The sequence below is a fragment of the Poecilia reticulata genome, chromosome 16 (assembly GCF_904066995.2).
Source record: "Poecilia reticulata chromosome 16, P_reticulata-male-v2, whole genome shotgun sequence".
In the NCBI taxonomy this organism is placed as follows: domain Eukaryota; kingdom Metazoa; phylum Chordata; class Actinopteri; order Cyprinodontiformes; family Poeciliidae; genus Poecilia; species Poecilia reticulata.
This window is the reverse complement of record NC_088845.1, coordinates 2,446,958-2,465,707: the sequence shown is the minus strand read 5'-3', so window position 1 is coordinate 2,465,707 and position 18,750 is coordinate 2,446,958. Positions and strand designations below refer to the sequence as shown.

At 38.9% G+C, this 18,750-nt stretch overlaps 3 protein-coding genes across 10 annotated transcripts; 2 read left to right on the top strand and 1 right to left on the bottom strand.

Moving 5' to 3' along the window:
- Window positions 1-25: 25 nt before the first annotated feature.
- Window positions 26-11,398, top strand: LOC103477558 (uncharacterized). Of its 7 annotated transcripts, none has more exons than XM_081616931.1 (9): window positions 26-1,971; window positions 3,197-3,255; window positions 3,546-6,023; window positions 6,087-6,197; window positions 6,833-6,906; window positions 7,250-7,420; window positions 7,531-7,650; window positions 8,292-8,414; window positions 9,828-11,398. In XM_081616931.1, the coding sequence occupies exons 3-8, from the start codon at window positions 5,762-5,764 to the stop codon at window positions 8,352-8,354; spliced, it is 801 nt and encodes a 266-aa protein (XP_081473057.1). In that variant the 5' UTR covers window positions 26-1,971; window positions 3,197-3,255; window positions 3,546-5,761; the 3' UTR covers window positions 8,355-8,414; window positions 9,828-11,398. The 7 variants fall into 7 exon arrangements, with proteins under 7 accessions (XP_081473057.1, XP_017164722.1, XP_081473055.1 ...); XM_017309233.2 differs by having other exon boundaries at window positions 2,094-3,255; XM_081616929.1 differs by having other exon boundaries at window positions 26-2,279; window positions 2,366-3,255.
- Window positions 9,229-15,698, bottom strand: LOC103477560 (uncharacterized). Its single transcript, XM_008430719.2, has 7 exons — window positions 15,475-15,698; window positions 13,527-13,708; window positions 13,313-13,429; window positions 12,198-12,254; window positions 11,026-11,232; window positions 9,808-9,930; window positions 9,229-9,596 (listed from the first exon to the last, which is right to left on the bottom strand). The coding sequence occupies exons 2-7, from the start codon at window positions 13,701-13,703 to the stop codon at window positions 9,540-9,542; spliced, it is 738 nt and encodes a 245-aa protein (XP_008428941.1). The 5' UTR covers window positions 13,704-13,708; window positions 15,475-15,698; the 3' UTR covers window positions 9,229-9,539.
- Window positions 15,699-16,488: 790 nt separating this feature from the next.
- Window positions 16,489-18,749, top strand: lamtor2 (late endosomal/lysosomal adaptor, MAPK and MTOR activator 2). 2 transcript variants are annotated; one of them, XM_008430715.3, is made up of 4 exons: window positions 16,489-16,712; window positions 17,305-17,467; window positions 17,546-17,635; window positions 18,093-18,263. In XM_008430715.3, exons 1-4 carry the CDS (start codon window positions 16,645-16,647, stop codon window positions 18,120-18,122), a joined length of 351 nt encoding a protein of 116 aa, XP_008428937.1. In that variant the 5' UTR covers window positions 16,489-16,644; the 3' UTR covers window positions 18,123-18,263. The 2 variants fall into 2 exon arrangements, with proteins under 2 accessions (XP_008428937.1, XP_008428936.1); XM_008430714.3 differs by lacking the exon at window positions 18,093-18,263 and adding an exon at window positions 18,318-18,749 and having other exon boundaries at window positions 16,490-16,712.
- The last annotated feature ends 1 nt before the right edge of the window (window position 18,750 follows it).

The following is an 18,750-nucleotide window of genomic DNA, read 5'->3' as shown; positions in this document are numbered from 1 at the left end:
ATACCAGTGCGATCAGATTCCCTCTGAAATTTAATCTCTAATTCCATCGGTTCTGTTTCTGACGCAACAAAGACACAAAATGAATTATAAATATTAATAAAAGCCTGATAAAATTAGTAATTTGGATCAATTTACAAAGTCATGGTACCACCTGATTTTCAGGAAATATGAGATTATTATTCAGAATAATACCTGCCTGATGCACTGCAAAAACAAAATCTTGCCAAGTATTTTTGGTAAAGTTTGTAGTTCAAATATCTTGAAATAAAAGAAAACTAATTTATAAGCAATATTTCAACAACATATAGGAGCTTTTTTTAAGTCAATAATTTCTTAAAACTGATGAAAAAGTACTGGTTATATTGACAAATTATTTCACTTGTGGGTAAATTTCTTATAAGTGAATTTATCTGCCAATAGAAGAAGTTCTTTTTCATCAACTTTAAGGAATTATTGACTTAAAATAAATTCTTACATCTTCCTTAAAAGTTACTTGTACGTTTCTTCTGCCTTGTTTCAAGTGAGCATAGAAACTAGACCAAAATTAGTTGGTGAAATTTTGTGTTTTTGCAGTGTAAAGTTTAGGTTTTAAAAGTCCAGAACTGACGTTCTTCACCATCAAAACGCTACGCGTGTATGGAATAACCACAACAACAATAAGGGAGAGTTTACAGAAACTGGAAAAAAGGTGAAAAGATGATGAAAACTAAGCTACTAAAGTAAAACAGAAAAAGTATAAAAGTCAGAATAGAACCAATAAAATGAAATAATGATGTCACAGTTCATCAGTTTGGTGTCGGTGAAGCCGAGCTTCTTTTCTGGCTCGGGACGCTAACCCGAGAAAATGTCACTTTTCCAGAACCTATAATTCAAAGATTCCTTCTGCAGAATTACGAATAAGAAAAGCTGAATTTTTGACCCTTTGACAGGAAAAACAGTGACTAGATGCACAAAACCATAAACTATGTGGTTCAGTTCTTCATGGCTGGAGGCAAATAATAAAGATCTGAGGAGAATCAAAGCCAATAAAAGGATTTCCTAATAAGTATGAACGCCGGGTCTCTTTTATAACCTCCACGCCATTAAAACCTAGAGGTACAATTTTTGGATTTCCCATCACGAGGCTTTAATTTTAGCCACATTTCCTCTACAAACACAGCTTCTATAGTTGCAGAGTGTAGCTTTGACTATTTTTAGGCCCTGAATCTCTAAGGCTGTAGCTTAGAGATTCAGTATCCAACAAGTACAACCATAAGCTTCGACATGTAGTGAGATTTAATGTGCATTCTGACACTAAAAATGCAAAAAGACAAAGACACGAAGCTTTATTTCCTCACCAGAGGAAACCCAAACACTGTGGGTGTTATAGCCAGGAACTTTCAAGGCCACGACACGTTTCCTCATTTCTGTTTAAACAATTAGATCATTTATTGTAAAAACAAATGCACCAGAAAATCAATGACTGACGTGGGAATTTTTGAAAAACTTCCCCCAACTTAAGTTTTGTATTCATTGACTATGACTTTGGTACAAACACTGACAAGGAAGCAGGTTAGTTTAAACAAGTTGGATGTTGACTTTCAGAATGAATTAGTCACCAATTTTAAATCTCATAACTATGTTTTTCATACATGGTTTCTATTAAGAATCTAATCTTTTGCTTTATTAAACATTAGGTAAATATTATGTCTCTCATGTGACCAGTGCCACTTTCACCCCACCCATTCACCCACCCAGTGGATCCAGTTTGAGTATATTTCCTGTTCTCCACTCCACTCAGCTCAGCTCCCAGCCTCTGGAAAGATGTCTGTGACTGTGATGGAGCCGATGGAGTCACTATCCTCACGGTGGTCTCTGACCCAAACGGCCGCCTGCCTCCTCTGTGTCAGATCCTGAAGCCGCAGCCTGGCGGGCCGTTCGGTGCCCCCACACCTGAAGCGGATCCGGAGAGCCTCCCTGTTGGTACTTGGGGTGAGCAAGAAACTGCTGTTCTTCCAAAATGCTTTGTTCACTTCTGAATTAATTGTTTTTATTTGATTGTGAGCTTTTTCAGTTTGTTTTTTCTGTCTCTGTGTGTTTTGGGTCTGATGAAGACTTAGGATGGTGGTCTTTGAAGTGTTTCTGTTTGGGTGCTGCAGGATGCAGCCATCCTGTCCTTGATTTACCAAAGCAACAGCTGGTCCGGTTCCCTGCACAAAGTCAGACCCATTCCTGTGTGGATTGGACTTTGCTGTCAGGGCTGCCACTCGTCACCTGTTGCGGTTGGATTGGATCTCCAGGTGCAGCTCTGGAGGGACAGTTCCTGACTTCCTCTTGGGTTCATCTTTGTTTCTTGCAGATGATTTTGTTCTGTTGGTGTCCCCAGGTCATGACCTTCAGAGTGCATTTGGGTGTTTAGCAGATCGATCCTTCACTCCACGTTGGTCCACACGTCAGATTCAATGTGGACTCAAAGCAGACGGCCATCTGCCAGACACGTCCCCACACAGGTCAGGCTTTTTAATAAGTGATGAGAGTCTGCATCATCTGAATGAAATGGAGAGAAATTTTCAAGAATTTCTTTTGGAAGAGATTAGAAAATATAGAGACTTGCAGGGTAAATATGTGGGAAGAAATAGAGCCAGAATGCAAGAAACTGAAATGAGCAGATGCATCATCCACACCGTACAGTTCATCCCAGTATGTGAGAGTCTTCAGTTCGTCGGAGTGCTGGGTCAAAGTTCACAGCTGGAAAATGGTGGACTGTTCGTTCGGTCTGGACCTCAGAGTTTAGGTGTGTTGGCATCTTCTTCACGAGTAAAGGTGGGATGGAGAACAGTGTGTTTGACAGATTTGTCCTCATCTGTGGTTTGTTTTTGACCTGCTGTTGAGAGGAGAGGTGAACCAAAAGCAAAGTTATTTATTTAGCAGTCTGTCAATTTTATAACTCAGCTACTGTCATGAGAAACAGCTCATCCCATGGGAGCGTGGCGTAAACACCAGGGGCCCGCAGCGTTTGTTCTGGTGTCAGATCTCTGATCCTCCTTGTTGAGGTTTTCCATGCACATCCCAATAGAGAGGGACACTGGGGCCGACCCAGATTACGTTGGGGTTGCTGCATGTCCCGTCCTGCCTGTGAGGATTAGCTCGAGATGATGTGATGCAGATCTTAATCTTTAATATTGTGTGTCATTTTCCTGAGTTTTCTCTTTCACAGACTTAGCACATCATGATTGGGCTGCTCAGTTTTAGCCTGGGAATCATCCTCCAGTTCAGGTGGGCAGAGCATCCAAACGTTGTACTACAGTAAGAGTATTTCTACTTCAACTTGTCTTCACTCAAGTAAAAGTAAAACGTACAGCAGAGCTACTTCCGGAAGTACATTTTTCAACACGGTGAAGTAAATGTAACTAATTACTCCCCATCTCTGACAGTGAATCCTGCTGTAGGCTAATAGACGTCGCCAGCTTTCCTTATTGGTCGGGATTTCTAGTGGGCGATTAAAGACCGTCGCCATAGCAACAAATGGGAACAGCAATAATTTTATCTTTTGTTTTCTTTCGCAGTTTGTCACATTTGGCATAATTTGCATTCTGTGTGAGAAGAAAAGCTGCTGAGTTAAAATCCCTCCTGTTTAGAATAAATTTTTTTATATACTAATAAAACTCTAACCAACATTTTAAAAACTTCATGTTTGAATTGTTGATTTTTTATGTTTCTGTGACATAAAGCTCTTTGAACCGCCTTGTTGCTAAAATGTGTCTTACAAACGAACCTGATTGATTATTTGTTCCTGCAGAGCTCCGTGAACCAGAACAGACGACCAACCCACAAATCACAGAACTTCCCTCTGAAACTTGCATCATTTCTACGTGATCAGAAAGCAGAAATGTTCTGCACCAGTTGTTCGCATTGTTGTTATTTCAGCTAAAACTATTAATGATGTGTGAAATCAGAGATAATCCAACTGACTGTCTAATCAGCTGATCTGCTGTCAGGCTGTAAACTGCTGACCTTAAATCTCTGGGTTGTTTTTCGTGAATCTTCCTCTTTCACATCAGGAGTTCTGTTTCCGGCGAACCGAGCAACAGGAAGTTCTGGTCAGGAGTTTTCATCTGTGTTTTCTTTTCAAAATGAAATCATGAGTTAAACTAAAGTCAAATCTCATCTTTTGAAATGTTATTTAATGTGCAAAACAGAAACGTACAAGAATTTTTTGATTATAATTGTGTGATTCAAACTGGACCTGCTGCTGAGTTCATGGTTGTTGTGAATTTCAGAACAAAAAGATCCAGAATTTCGGCTTGTAATATTTTTAACTTTACAAAGCAGCAACTTTTAGCTGCTTTACGTCAGAAATTATACTTTTGGTGTCGCTTTCTAAATATGCATGTGACCAAATTATAGTAACCAAACAGAAATGTGGGAGGATCCAGAGAGAATCCACACATGGACTGAGAAAACAAGCTGCAAGGCCCAAAATATGTTCATACAATATCTGACACATGTCAAACTCGAGGCCCGGGGGCCACATCCGGCCCGCCGCAGCTCTGAATGTGGCCCCTTAGACTCCAAACTACATCAAAACGTCCCTCCAGTTTCTCACAAATCTGCAAAATTCACACAAAATCTATAAATCTTCACATTTTTTCTTATTCTACTTCAAATTCCTCTCAAAATTGGTCAAAAACAGAGTTTAAGTGACTGCTGCCTCAGTTTTACTTGATGTCAAGTTACAGTCCATGATCGATAGGGCAAGTAATAAAAAGTCACCTAACATCTTACTTTAATGCAAATATTGTAAAAATTTCTTACATTTCCAAACTGGCACAACAAAATCTATCATTTTGATTGTAAACAACCCTGGAACTATCAGAAAACCCTGGAGGAACAGATATTTATTGATATTCTAACAGTTTAATTGGTTTTATCAATATATTCGGCCACAACCGGCCCTTTAAGGTCATTCAGATTTTTGACATGGCCCAAAAAAGAGTTTGACGTCCCTGAAATATCTATTATCCCTCTGCATAAGTTTTAGCACCGATTATTCCTGTGAGCTCAGCTGCTGTGAAACTTATTTTAAACGTCTCCTGTTATTTGTTTAATCTTAGGGTTTATTTGATATATAAGAACATGAAATACATATCAGAACTACTTAAACATCTCAGCTGGATTAAGATTCTCAATCTCTTCCACAACCTGGTTTTCCAGGTTCACTAAAACATCTAACTTGGAGAAAAAAGTTTTAATTTCAGAGAATCAAAGTCAGTAGAAAGCTGTGATTTAACTGATTTTGCTAAGATATTAAACAGTTGTATTAGATTTATATTGTCAAAGTCTGGAAGTTTTTCTCCATCTCTGTGTTTTGGAAGCTTTTCTATTGTGAAATACAAATTTCTCCTTAATACACACATGTTTTAAGCCTATAAAGAAGCAAAGGCACCAAACCTTAAATGTTTTAAATGTTGTTGCTTTGAACAAAACGGTTTTATCGCTGCAGTGACTGCATTCAGAGCAGCTGTGCTCCGATATTATCATGAGGAATTTTCCAAACACCAACCCTCCTTTATTACGCAAGTAAAAGTAAAAAGTTTCCTTCAAAAATAAAAAATAAAAACAGTTAATCCACATTCTCTTGACTTTTTTCTTTTTATCGTTGAACTTTAGCATTTCTGTCCCTAAAATATTCACCAATCTAAATGTTTTCTTCCTGTAAAAGACTATGGCTAAGAAATCAGTTTAACTTTTCTCCCTTGAGAAAAACCACCACTGTTTATTCATGTGTTTGCATCTGATAGGCCTGTTGATGCAGACCAGTGACTCAGTTCACTCTCTTCAGATTAAAACATTCCTTTGCCCAATCGTTTCCACCTCATGCTCCAGCTGTGAGCCCAGATCTCTGCTGATTTTAATCCAGAAGAAGCTGCTGCTGCTGCTGCTGCGGGGACATGTCTCCATCTCCGTGTCGGGTCCTGAAGGCGCTCTGCTGCCGCTGCCTGAAGAAGCTGGGAGTGCAGAGCTGCTGGGCTGCAGCTGCCGGGGTGAGAGGAACCAGGGGAAAGTCTCACCGTAAGACAGGGATCATGGTTTTATTTCTGTTGCAGACTGTTCAGATCATGGTGGGTGTGCTGAATGTCGGCCTCGGACCGGGAAGAACAAGCACTCGTCTGGGGGATTTCACCAGCCTGGGAGCTGCTTACTGGTTGGGCGCTGTGGTAAAAACACGTTATGCTTTTCTTTCTTTCAGGATGTACATAAACGTTATTTATTTAAAATCAGTTGAGCTTAACTCTCTACCAAGACACTGTTAAAAACGTCTTTATATTCCAAAAAACAAGCCTTAATCAGCTTATGATGGCATAGTAGAGCCAATGTAGACAGAAAAGAGGAGTAAATTACTGCCAACAAACACAGACATTTCTCAGGAGTAAATTTACGCCAAAAAAACATACATTTTGAGATTAATCTCAGAAATTTCTTTTTTTTTTTAAAGTAAATATCTGAGCTTGAAAGGTCAAAAATGAGCTAGAAAAAAACAATTAAAATTAAACTTTATGAGCTCCAAAAGTAAAAAAAACAAAACAAAAACAATGCAAGACAAAACTAAGAAATGTTTAAATTAATCTCAGAGTTTAATGGTTGAACATGTTTGGCTTTGGAAACTTGAAAAATTTACAAACTCTGAATTTTTTTTGTTACTTTAGAAAATTTTTGAGATTCATCTGAAAATATAAACATTTTGGGCGTAAATTTGCTCCTTCTTTTGGACGCCGTCATTCAAGTTTAGCAGGTTTTTCTGGGTTTCATGTTGTTTGTTTCTTGTTGCTGAAGTTTTGAATTTTGTTGTCAGTTTGTCGTAACAGGAATCATGACCGTTTTAGCGGGTCGGTTCCCTTCCTCCTGCTTGGTGAGTCAAACGGCCATGTACGTATATCTGCTGCTTTCATGGTATTTCTCCATAAACAGTTTATTGTTCTGAACCCTTAAAGTGACAGTTGCCAAAATAGTATACTGTAATATCTTGTATGTTATGACCATATGTACGGTAAAACATAGCTGCCAGCATTTTACTATAATTTTCTTTTTTAATAAAAAGGCATAATGTACCATAGAGTTCTGCAATTCTTCCTCTGATTAGTAAAGAATGGGCAGAAAGAATAAATCATTTGAATATCTCTCTCAGACTGCAACCCAACTTCCTCCATTACTATATTGTTATAATTATAGTCACAACCTTATTGTTGAATTTGGAGTTGAATTTTCTCAGGTGGGCTTCACTGTGTTCCTGAACATTGTTGGTGCGATCTTCTCCATCACTGGCATCGTGTTGTACGCCATCGACCTGACCAGCTCCTCTCTGCTCTGGGTTTGTGACCGCTCCGGTTCTGACCCCGATCGCTACGACGATAGCTGCAGAAACGTGGCCGCCTTCGATCAGGTGAGCAGGTTCAGGCGCTACAGGAGGCGTTAGTGAGTGCAGCGGTTCAGCTACGTGTGCTTATGGAAAAAAAAATCTGTTTTCTTTGAATTTTCTCGTTTCTCCACCAGAACTTACTGACGTCTCTGGACCGAGCCCTGATTCTGCTGGCTGTTCTGCTGTTGGTTCTCAGTATTTCTTTTGCTGCTCTTGGCATCGGGTTCCTGACTGGTGAGGTGAAGGAGGAAGAGGTAAAATATTGGGGACCTATTACGCAAAATTCACATTTTCACGTTTTTATGCTTCCATTTGAGTCTCAACTGCTTCTAAAAACAGCCTGAGCACTTAAAAAAAAACACCATGTTTTCAAAAACCTCCAGAATGTAACGCCACAAATCAGCAGGCAGGGCACCGTTACCTAGCAACCTGAAAGCCCACACCGTTACCTAGCAACCCCAGCTGAGCTCCAGCGGTTTGGTCAGCTGGCTTTGCCACTGTATTTGCTGTACAATGGCTGCTGGAAAAGACAAATGTTTAGATGCTGACTTGCCATCCAGGAATCACTTGTTGCATTCCTTGTTGCTGGTTGTGCAGGAGGCTCCACTTCTGCTTGTCAAAGATGTAAAAACCATTTGACTGCTGGGCAGTTGGCTTCACATTTGAGTCTAGAATAATTTGGGCTGAAATATTTTCTACTTGTGAATAATCATTCTCTTTGCAGAGTGATTGTTTGTCGACTGATGCATTTTTAGCTGCCAAGTACCAAATGATTTGTTCTTCTGGACCGTTTTTAAAAGGTGGACTTCAGAGAAGTTGCTTTTATTAATCAGTTGTGTTGTAAGATGTAAATCTCTAACTTTAGCAGTTTATTTTTGGAATATTTCTGTGTCAGCAGGTTGACAACGTTTCTAAAGAAGACTTGAAGGAAATCCTTCTCATCAGTCCTGGTGCTTGAAACCATCGATGCCTCAGCAGGGGGTGCTGCAAAGCAATCCAAACTTCAGTGCTACAAATGGTAACGCAGTACATTAGACAATAACTTTCAATTATTGATTGACAGTAAATTATCAAATGTAATTCATTACTTAGGTTACTGATTCATTTATTGTGTTTTTGACAAAAACTGATGGAAAAGGAGAAATGTTGGAAGGAAAGTGGATCGATCTGGTTGGTGAAATCAAGTCCTGCAGAATGCAGCCATCTTTTTACCTTCAGTTTCACTATGGATTAAAAATTAAAGTGCTAAACTTTTAGCTTCAGCCGTGTTGAGATAATATCTCAGTTTTTATCTTTTCTGGATCAGGGCTCTGAAATGAGAAGCTCTGGAGTCCAAAGTGGCTCTTTGGTTCATTTTATACATTAAATAATAAAATATTGCTCCATTTCTTTCATTCTTTTGTTCTGTACTCCCATGAAGAAACGCTGACTCTGCTAGTGAATTGGGTCAACACTGATTTCATCTGATGGCACAAACCTCCTCAGGTGTCCTGAAAACAGGTTTCACATTTTATCATCACTCTGTATTCGTCCTCCTGGAGTTCAGTTTGCTTTCACATGTGTAATATTTGAATAAAAAAGGTGAATATTAGAAAGATTGCAAATTTAACATCTTGCATGACTGCTGTCAGGTTCCTGACAAAAAAAAGAAACAATCAAAGTTATTTTAATGTCTCTTTTTATCATTTATTCATTTTCAAACATGGTTTATGTTCAATAAAAACTATTTTTCATCATTAGAATCACCTGGAGACATTTGTGCATTAAACCCACACAAATATGTAAATATAAAAATGAAAAAAGACTTTATAGAAAATAACTAAAAATGAACATTTATGCAGATTGACATGAATCTTTATTTTACAGTACTTGCAGTGTTTTCAATCAGTTTAACCCAAAATAGGATAGCAAAGACCGAATGATCATTACAAAAACACGATCCCAGCCGATTTATTTCACTTCAGCTAATCATTAACTCTGCAGGGCAGCTAATCAGTGATATCTGCACTTCCTGGTCGGAATGCTACTTAACAAATAGGCACAGAAAAAAAGAAATATGAGGTTCTGTCAACTAAAAGGACCAAAATGTACCACATGGCATTTAAAGTTTTATCAGTTTTTTTGTTTAAAGGATCAGAGGTCGTCAGGCTGTGGAATGAGAGGTGACCTCCTCCAGCAGAGGTTTGGTGTTTTCAACATTCTGATGAAAAGACAGCAGAGAAAAAGTGTCAGAATATAAAGAAATCTAAGACACAACGAGAAAATCCTGATCCGATTCGCTTCTGTTTTCCTCCAGTTCATCTTTTAGCTTTTCATCTCGAACAGAAGTAGCTGCTGGTTCCAGCAGTCTGCCCTGTTTTCTTCTTGTTTACTCGTAAAGTAACTAGCTGGTTTAGTTTGTGTGGACTTACGGTGTTTTCCTCCTGCGCAGAGTTCCTCAGAGTCTTGATGCCGAGGACGACGGCGCTGATGACGACGCAGAGCTCCATGATGGACAGGACGATCAGCACAACATTCAGTCCTATCAGGAGCACCTGATCGGACCACAAAGCATTCTCACAACGGCTTTATGAATATTTGTTTCCACATATCACCTAGATATGTCCTGTAGTCTTAGTAATTGGTTATCCTGACAGCCTGATGGGGTCATTAGGGTTTCCATTACAGATGTCGATATTCCGCTAATGTCAAAACAAACACAATTTTGCAATTGCAGTATTTCCATTAAATAAGAAACAAAATTGAAATCACATGTGAATAAATTTGTTGACATGATAAATCATTAAAAACATGGGCGCCATCGTCTTCCAACTTCCTGCCGTCATCTTTGTGGTTGGCGCCGGTAGTAACATCCAGCTGTTGATAATGTGACTCGTGACGCAAAAAAGTTTTTCCAATTCTCATTTTTAATTGAAAATGAGAATTGGAAACGGGCTGCACAGTGGCGCAGTTGGTAGAGCTGTTGCCTTGCAGCAAGAAGGTTCTGGGTTCGATTCCCAGCCTGGTCTTTCTGTATGGAGTTAGCATGTTCTCCCTGTGCATGCGTGGGTTTTCTCCGGGTACTCTGGTTTCCTCCCACAGTCCAAAAACATGACTGTCAGGTTAGTTGGTCTGTCTAAATTGCCCCTAGGTGTGAGTGTGTGTGTGCATGGTTGTGTTTCCTGTGTTGCCCTGCGACAGTCTGGCGACCTGTCCAGGTGACCCCGCCTCTCGCCCGGTACACCAGCTGGAGAGGAACCAGCAACCCTCCTGACCCCACTGAGGGACAAGGGTGTAAGAAAATGGATGGAGAATTGGAAACAGTTTTTTCAGTAAAAAGGTTTTTGTGCTTGGATGGCTTTTTTAACCTCATCGAAATTTATTTATTTTGCAAAACCGCAATGGAAACTTTTTTTTTTTTTTTATGTCACACGAGACGTTGCGACTGGCGCCAACATTCAGGTTCTTGCTTTCGCGTGAACAAACTTATTCGTGTGTGATTTTATTTTACATTCTCATTTAATATAAGTACAACAATTGTGTAATTGTGTTTGATCAACACTAGCAGAAAATAAACAAAGATTTGCACACACTTGTAATAGAAATACAGCTATATTTAACCTTCCTGGTGACATTTTCATCTCACTCACCTGAGACAACAAATGTCCTTCAAGACACATCTGCCTGAAGAATTCGCTGTCACTCTGTGAAGGTGGAGTTTGGTTGTAGTAGGCTTTGTAGGAGTTGGAGCAACTCCACCACCAGAAACGAAGTTGTGATACGTAGATGCTGTAGAGCACGATGGCTGCTATGGCTAAAGCAACTCCGGCCATGTTCAGGATCACATTCAGGACGACCTGCATCACAAGTTTGCAACTCAAACTAAAGTTTTCAGTTAAAACATTGATAAGTTTCACTAATTTGAATAAAATATATCAATATAAAACAGCTATGACTTCCTAAAAGAACTAACTACAGTTTTTTTTTCCAGCGCCTTTTGAAATAATAAACATTACATGAGCATCTGCAAGTTTGGAAAGTTAATTTCACGGATTATGAAAACAAGTGGCAACACAAAAGTTCACCAAAAATAAAACAAATGACAATAAAATAACAGATTATAAAATAACAAGAAGAACAATAATTTTACAAATCACAGCTTAGAGGAGATAAAAGGTATGAAAACTAGAAAAACAAGTAAGTAGATTAAAAGTAAACTTTATTTCAGGAATTTGCTCATGTGTGAACCCTTCAAAAGCTTTCTAGGAAATAAGTCAGCAAATAAATTTTTACTTGTAAAAATGAAATTAAAAAAAAACTCAATGTAAAATTGATGATTATTTTTGCTCCTTTTTATTAGTTTTCTCAAATTTTTCCTCCATTTTGTCATGAAAACAAAAATCCAATCCAGCTTCTGCCACCATGAAGGGATCAGAAAGCAGAAAAAATACAACTAGAAACATTTTTATTTTGACAACAGATGAAACAAAATATGTCAAAAGGTGCTTTTCCTCTACAGGGCAGGTTCTCTAGCACCACCTAGTGTCCATCTGTCCACGTCCCTGATACAACTAAACGTTTGTGAATCTTGACCCAGATGGTCTGAAAAAACATTGATTATTTTGACCCTTTTTTGTGGTTCAGTTGTATTTTGTTGCCTCTATGAAACCGTCTGAATATTAAGATAACTAAACAGAGGAACATTATTAATGTTACTGCAATATTTGCAACATTTTTTGTCATGTATTCTGATTTTCTGCTATCAATAACAACATCTTCAGTTTAAACAAACTGTCAGTTTAATAATGTTTGAACGACTCACCAGGCACAGGCTTGGGAACTTCTCAGATAAAATACACATCACTCCAAAGGTGATGAACTGCGAAAAGGAGGAACCAAAAACAATAAAGGTCAGTTTTATCAACAAAGAGGAATATTTTGATTTATTTTTGTCTTAGGAAATTAGAACGCTGCATGAGATGAAGAAAGGATTTTTTAAAAACAGAAATGCCAGGTTTTGTATATTTCCATGCACCCAGTAGTTTGGTTGGGGCTCCATGAATTACTGCATCAGTGTAGGGTTTGCTTCATAATATTCTCCTTTTTAGATAAACCTTTAATTTAGAAACCAAATCCTTAATTTCAAAGGAAGTAATTGCTGATATCTGCATCGTAACATTCAAGAATGCATGTTTTCCAAATGTTGCAGTCCTTATGAATAATAGTAGCGTTTCCACTGACCATAGCACTAGCACTGCGCAAATTCAAATTTTAAAAATATTAAGTCAAAACATGTCTTGCCGTAATCCTCCGACCACTTCCTGTCGTCTTCTTCTTCGTGGTTTACGCCAGTGAAAACATCCGGTTGTTGATCATGTGACTTGTGTGATGTGAAAAAATATTTTACATATAAAAAAAAACAACTTTATCGGAAAACAAGATTTTTTTTTATTTGCCGCTTCCACTCAGTAAATTTGTTTTCAAAATGTCAAAATGTGCAATATAGTTGAAGCACAACTTCTAGCTGACCATAAAACTGACCAACATCCGAATCCGGCCACTGGCGCAGACCACGAGGAAGAAGACGACCGGAAGCAGGAGAAGGATCATGGCGTTGCATGTTTTTTAATAACTTATTGGATGAAAAATCTTATTCACATATGAATTTGCACAGTTGCAGGATTGTGTTTTCTCGACATTAGCGGATTATTTCAGAAAGTTTTGCTCACAAACTGAGTTTCTGACATCGAGCGCTGAATCACACCCTGTTGTAAACTCTCTGCATCCGCTTTATGACATGCCGTCAAATCAGCAATAAAGTTAAAGAAGTTGACTTTACCAGTGACGTCAGAAAAACATCTGTGACTTTGCTCTTGTGCTTTAACACTTTATGAAAAATAGAAAACCCGGTGATTAACCCGGCAGCAGGTTGCTCACCAGCGCTCCCAACCAGTAGGGAAATTCAGACTCATTCAGCCGCCAGTCAGTGTCTGGATTTGCGCGGAGGGTTCCGCCTAAGCCCAGATTGAGCAGTCCGATCATTATCTGCATGGCCTGTGAAGGACAAAGCACAGAGGAGACGGGTGTTGTGTGGATCCGCTTCCATTAACGCAAAGCAGCAGCTCAAGCAGAACCTGGAGTTGAAACTCACGCCGAGGACTGAGTAGGACTTTCCCTGGGTCTTCCTCACGTAGGGGGACACAGAGCAGCACAGCGGACTGTAGCAAAGGCTCTTCAGGATCTGACACACCGGAGGCCAGCGGCTCTGCGGGTCGGACTGCACCGTAAAAACCGTGACCCCGTCGTTTCTGGCCATCGTCACCGACATCTTCCCTGATGGCAGAAGAAGAAAACCGGAGGTACAGAAAGAGGACTGAGGAGTTTGGTGATGATGCCTCCAAACTATCATTTGAGAAACAAAGTGAAATGGTTCTAAGAACTGTTCATAAAGGGCCAGAGTTAAGTATTTCCCAGGCACATTTTATAGCACAATCAAGTAATTAAATAACTCCACTTGTTATAAAAATGCTACATGTATGAAAATACGACTAAAAAGAAACTTGACTTTGTAATTTCACTCCTTGAAATTGGGCCTCTGTCTCTTTAAAACCTCCTGCTGTTTCTGAAACTCCGCCTTCAGGATGTCATCACAACATGGCTCCTCTATTAACCCTTTAACAGCGTTGCACTCAGAAGCAGCTCCTATAACAAGTTCCACCAGGTGTTTGCTAATTGCTGCTGACTAGTCTGAAGGAGTGGCTACAGGTATTTTAAAGAAGATGCTGTCTGAAACCTGCACACGTTTCAGTTTACAATTAAATTTTAATTTTATCCCATGCCTTTGTCTCTGTAAAGCTTTGTTGCTAATGTTCGCTGTTTACTGTAAAGTACGAATTTGTTCCTGATAACTCACCTGGTTAAATAAAAGTTAAATGAAATAAAAAATCTGCGAGGTGGGAAGCTTGGAAGCTCAGAGGAGGAGCTGCGTCCTTGAAGGCGGGGCTACGTCCGCCCAGGCGTTAAGCACAGCTGAATGGTTGCCATGGAGTTCAAAGGATTTCTCCGACATGCATGAAAGAATCAAGGCAAAACTCCAGGCGTGGTTTTGATGAGGGAATAACATTATAGCATGATGTAAAGCACAGAAAGTCGATTTTACATGACGCTGCCCCTTTAAAGTTGAAAAATCTTCTGCAGGAAGCTGGAAGGTTAGCATCCAAACAGCCGAAGCTTCAGTTTGCCTACTTTGATCTTTCAGGACCCTGCAGTGAACTGCTGAATTGTTGCAACAATGCAGATTAAACCGATTTTCTTTTAATACAGTGATATAGAAATTAACTCCCATTTTGTCCACACCATGTCTGCAAATCCACACTCAGATGGACGGTGGGATAATACAGATTAAACCTCAACTATTTGCTTAGCAAATCTAAAATCAGAATGTTTTTGCATTAATCAGTTGAAACCCCTTTTAGCTGAGATAACTCCTAGAGAAAGTTTTTTTCCACAACAAAGATCGCTCAAATGTACAAATTTCACTGTTTGGGTCGAAGGTCTGAAATATCAAGTGGTGAGCAAATAATATTTTATTTGACGGAAAGGAACCAACACTTTTTGTCTGTAAATAACTGCCGGCTTTAGCTTTCACCCCAGCATTTACCCAGACTGAGATCTGGACTTTGATTGGGCCATTGCAACATCTAAATTCATGTTTTTCGGTCATTCTGCTGTAGATTTGTTTCCTTGTTTGGGATATTGTCCTTTAGATGACCCAGTTTGGATCCAGCGTCTATACCAGTTGAATATTTCTGTATAGAGAGGAGTTCATGGTAGTTTTACAGTGATCCGGTCCAACGTTTGGCCAAACAAGCTCTTCTTAACCTTAGGCTACATCTCATTTACATGGACCAGAATATTACTGCTCCTGATTTGTCTTGTATTTGTGTATCAGTGAATCAAGCCTCACACTAGTCAAACAGAAAGAGTCACGCATTTTGCTTTCTACGTGGTTATGATATACTTTGATTGATTTGCTTTATAGTTTGGCTAAAAAGTAAATCTAAACTAATTTATTAATTACTTAATCCACAGAGACTCACCACTTAGATGCAGTTCAACAGCAGGAATCCAAAAAAAGAAAATAACAGCCTGGTCTTCTTATACGAAGGAAAAGAGTGACGGTTGGGTTGAAGCGACGTAAAGAACAGTTGGCTCAGGCGTGTCGGGTCAACATTACCAAGCTGTTATCTCCTCCTCCCACTGGGAAGCCATAAGGAAGTGGAGAAATACACTGAGCTAATAAATAAGCCTGTTATAAAACATGGCATCCAGAGCAATCAGACAGCAGAAACAAGGCCAGCATTTTGAAAATACTCTTATTAATGTATTAATTAAATTTAAAAAGTGAAAAATAAATGCTCAATTAATCAATAAAGCTTATTTGTATAGCACATTTCAACAGCAAGGCAGTTCGAAGTGCTTTACACAATAAGAACACAAAATTACAAAGTTATACAGAAAACATCTTACATTCAACAACTGAACAAGTATTACATAAATATGAGTATCATCACCAAAATCATTCACATCAAAACTGTTGGTCAATGTTTCATTTATTATGGTTCAATAGCAACTCTAAACAGGTGGGGTTTTAGTCTTGATTTAAAGGAACTCAGTGTTTCAGCTGTTTTGCAGTTTTATGGAAGTTTGTTGTCATAACTTATATCCTCCAAGAGTCTGCAAAACTCTTTAATATCTCCTGCCTTTCTGTTCAAAACTGATTAGATGTGAGGTCCAGAAAACAAACTGAACTCAACAATTTGCAGTTAATCATGTATCTCTTATGCACCTCATTGTGATGTTTACAAAGTCAGCACGAAATAATGATCACGAAAATAATATTAACATAACTTTTATGTCTTTATTGGAGTTTAAGACAGAAAAACATTTTAATAAAAAAGAAAGTCTGCACAATAAACCTTTAAAATCATTGGAAACGGTAAAGAAGACTGCTTTACTGTCTACTTTGCAGTAAAAGAGACAGTTTCCAGTACAGGAGGCAGCTCCTTTACTGTTTCCGGCTTTAATTTTAAAAAGACTCAATTACCCAGGGTGCATTAGGAGAGAAACAGGAAGCGCGAGATGACAGTCGAATCAGCTGACTTGACTGTGTCTTGTACTCTGTTTGCGACTCTTTAGGGGTTTTTTGTTTAGAATATATCGAGTATTTTAAATAAAACAGGTTTTATTTGTTAGTTTAGGAGACAGAAATGTTGCGGCCGAAAGCTTTGACGCAGGTGCTGAGCCAGGCGAACACCAACGGAGTCCAGAGCACTCTGTGAGTACGGAGCTAGCATCAAGCTAACCAGCTTTACATGGGTTTACAGCACTGCCAGTGGCTGTTTGTTTTTCACTCACATGGTCTGTTTGTTTCTTATTGTTCAACTAGTTTTTATGGCCTTTCTCTTTGAGGAATGACTTTCGAAATCATGAGAAAATTATAAATCTGCAGCATCGTGTCTTTACTTTAAAATGTTGTTCGTAGCTACAATTTGACGGTTAGATTATGAATAAGTCGAAGTCCTGTAATTTAATACGTATTTATTATTAATATAGTCATTTTAAACCTGTTAAATGTATGTTGTGTTATGTAGATGCATTCTTTGTTGCCAATCATCAAGCGTTCACTAAAGGAATGCTGTTACTGCATTTCAGGCAATATTTAGAAGAATGAATGTATTTAATTATTTGCATTTTTAAAATGTGTCTAATGTGTGAAATGAGTAATTACTAAAATAATTGCTATCAGTCCTATTTATATCACAACACCGAGTGCAATATGTTGCACACTATTATAAAAGAAAATATCACAGATGTTTGTTTACCTCATAGAAAGCAACGAAAACTTAAATTTCTCTGCTTTCCCACAGTTTACTCAACAACGAGGGTTCTCTTCTGGCTTACTCCGGTTATGGAGACACCGACGCCCGCGTCACGGCGGCCATCGCCAGCAACATCTGGGCCGCCTACGACAAGAACGGCCACCAGGCCTTCAATGAAGACAAGCTGAAATTCATCCTCATGGACTGCATGGTGAGAAACACGACTGGCATGTGAAGGGAAAAGGTGCGCATGAGTAGATTTAAGCTGTTTTTTTTCTGTGTGCCTCAGGAAGGAAGGGTGGCCATCACGCGTGTCGCCAACCTGCTGCTGTGTATGTACGCCAAGGAGACGGTGGGCTTCGGGATGCTTAAAGCCAAGGTAAGACTTCACACATTCATCCCTGTAAAGCAAAAGTTCATCCTGAAGCAGATTTTTGTTTCAGGTTCAGCAGTGGAAAGAGTTAAAGTGACTATAAGATTCTAAGTAATCCTACGTTTCCTTTAAAATGAACTGTAAGTTTTCTCAAGTTGACATTTATCCTGATCACCTGGATTCATTGTTTTTATATTGGGGTGAATTCTCGGAAAATTATCACTTTATGCTCATATTACTACGACTTTTTCTGGTAATATTAACACTTTATTCTGGCGTTATGACTTTATTATCTCAATATGAATTTTTTTCTGGTAATATTGCTTTATTCTCTTATTACTGCAACTTTATTCTGGTAATATTACAACTTTGTTCTCATAATTTTCAATTTTATTTTCATATTGTTACTTTATTCTAGTGATGTTATGACTTTGTTCTCATGTAATTTCCACTTTATTCTTAGCCTGGCCCTAATACAGGAAGTAGGAAGTGATCAATGTTACATTTTCATACGGGTCAGTAAACATTATGAGTTATTATTCTGTTAAATGAATTTTATGAGCGACTTCTTGCAGAGATTACTCATGTTTTCCAGTCTGACAGTCTGCAGGTTTGCAGCCCAGCTGCTGTCTGATCGTGTTAACTGCAGTGTGTGTGTGTGGGGGTGTGTGTGTGTGTTTGTTTACAGGCAGAGGCGTTGGTGAAGTATCTGGAGGAACCATTAACCCAAGTGGCAGCATCGTAGTTCTGCTGTGGCTCACCTTTCCTTTCCTTCCTGGAGTCTGACAGAAGGTCACCTGATCCGGGTCGCTCACCGACTGAACACGCGGCCCAACATGGCGGCTGAGCGCCGCTCTTTGCCTGCTTGGTGTTTTTTTTTATTATTATTTACCAGATTAGATTTCAGGAGGAAGTCATTTGTTGACCTGCTACAAAGATCCAGTTTTCTCTGCCAGCTTTGCTGTTTAAAGCAGAACTGCAGCCTTTTCTACTCACTTGCAAATACATTGTGGTGAAGATTTGTGGGGTTTTTTTTTGTCTTTGTCTGAAAAATGTAGCTAAGAATATTTACCTGTTCTAGTTCAGAATTGTTGAATAAAGAAGATTATAAGCCAGAAAAC

What these genes read in the sequence shown, in the direction of transcription:
- LOC103477558 (XM_081616931.1), top strand. Translation starts at nt 5,762, where the DNA reads ATGTGTTTGCATCTGATAGGCCTGTTGATGCAGACCAGTGACTCAGTT. An exon ending in TTGGTGAGTCAAACGGCCAT is followed by an intron (nt 6,907 to 7,249) that starts GTACGTATATCT and finishes GAATTTTCTCAG; the next exon opens with GTGGGCTTCACTGTGTTCCT. An exon ending in GTGAGGTGAAGGAGGAAGAG is followed by an intron (nt 7,651 to 8,291) that starts GTAAAATATTGG and finishes TTTCTGTGTCAG; the next exon opens with CAGGTTGACAACGTTTCTAA.
- LOC103477560 (XM_008430719.2), bottom strand. Translation starts at nt 13,703, where the DNA reads ATGTCGGTGACGATGGCCAGAAACGACGGGGTCACGGTTTTTACGGTG. An exon ending in CCTACTGGTTGGGAGCGCTG is followed by an intron (nt 12,255 to 13,312) that starts GTGAGCAACCTG and finishes TCCTTTTCGCAG; the next exon opens with TTCATCACCTTTGGAGTGAT. An exon ending in AGTTCCCAAGCCTGTGCCTG is followed by an intron (nt 11,233 to 12,197) that starts GTGAGTCGTTCA and finishes CTTGTGATGCAG; the next exon opens with GTCGTCCTGAATGTGATCCT.
- lamtor2 (XM_008430714.3), top strand. Translation starts at nt 16,645, where the DNA reads ATGTTGCGGCCGAAAGCTTTGACGCAGGTGCTGAGCCAGGCGAACACC. An exon ending in AACGGAGTCCAGAGCACTCT is followed by an intron (nt 16,713 to 17,304) that starts GTGAGTACGGAG and finishes GCTTTCCCACAG; the next exon opens with TTTACTCAACAACGAGGGTT. An exon ending in TCGGGATGCTTAAAGCCAAG is followed by an intron (nt 17,636 to 18,317) that starts GTAAGACTTCAC and finishes GTTTGTTTACAG; the next exon opens with GCAGAGGCGTTGGTGAAGTA.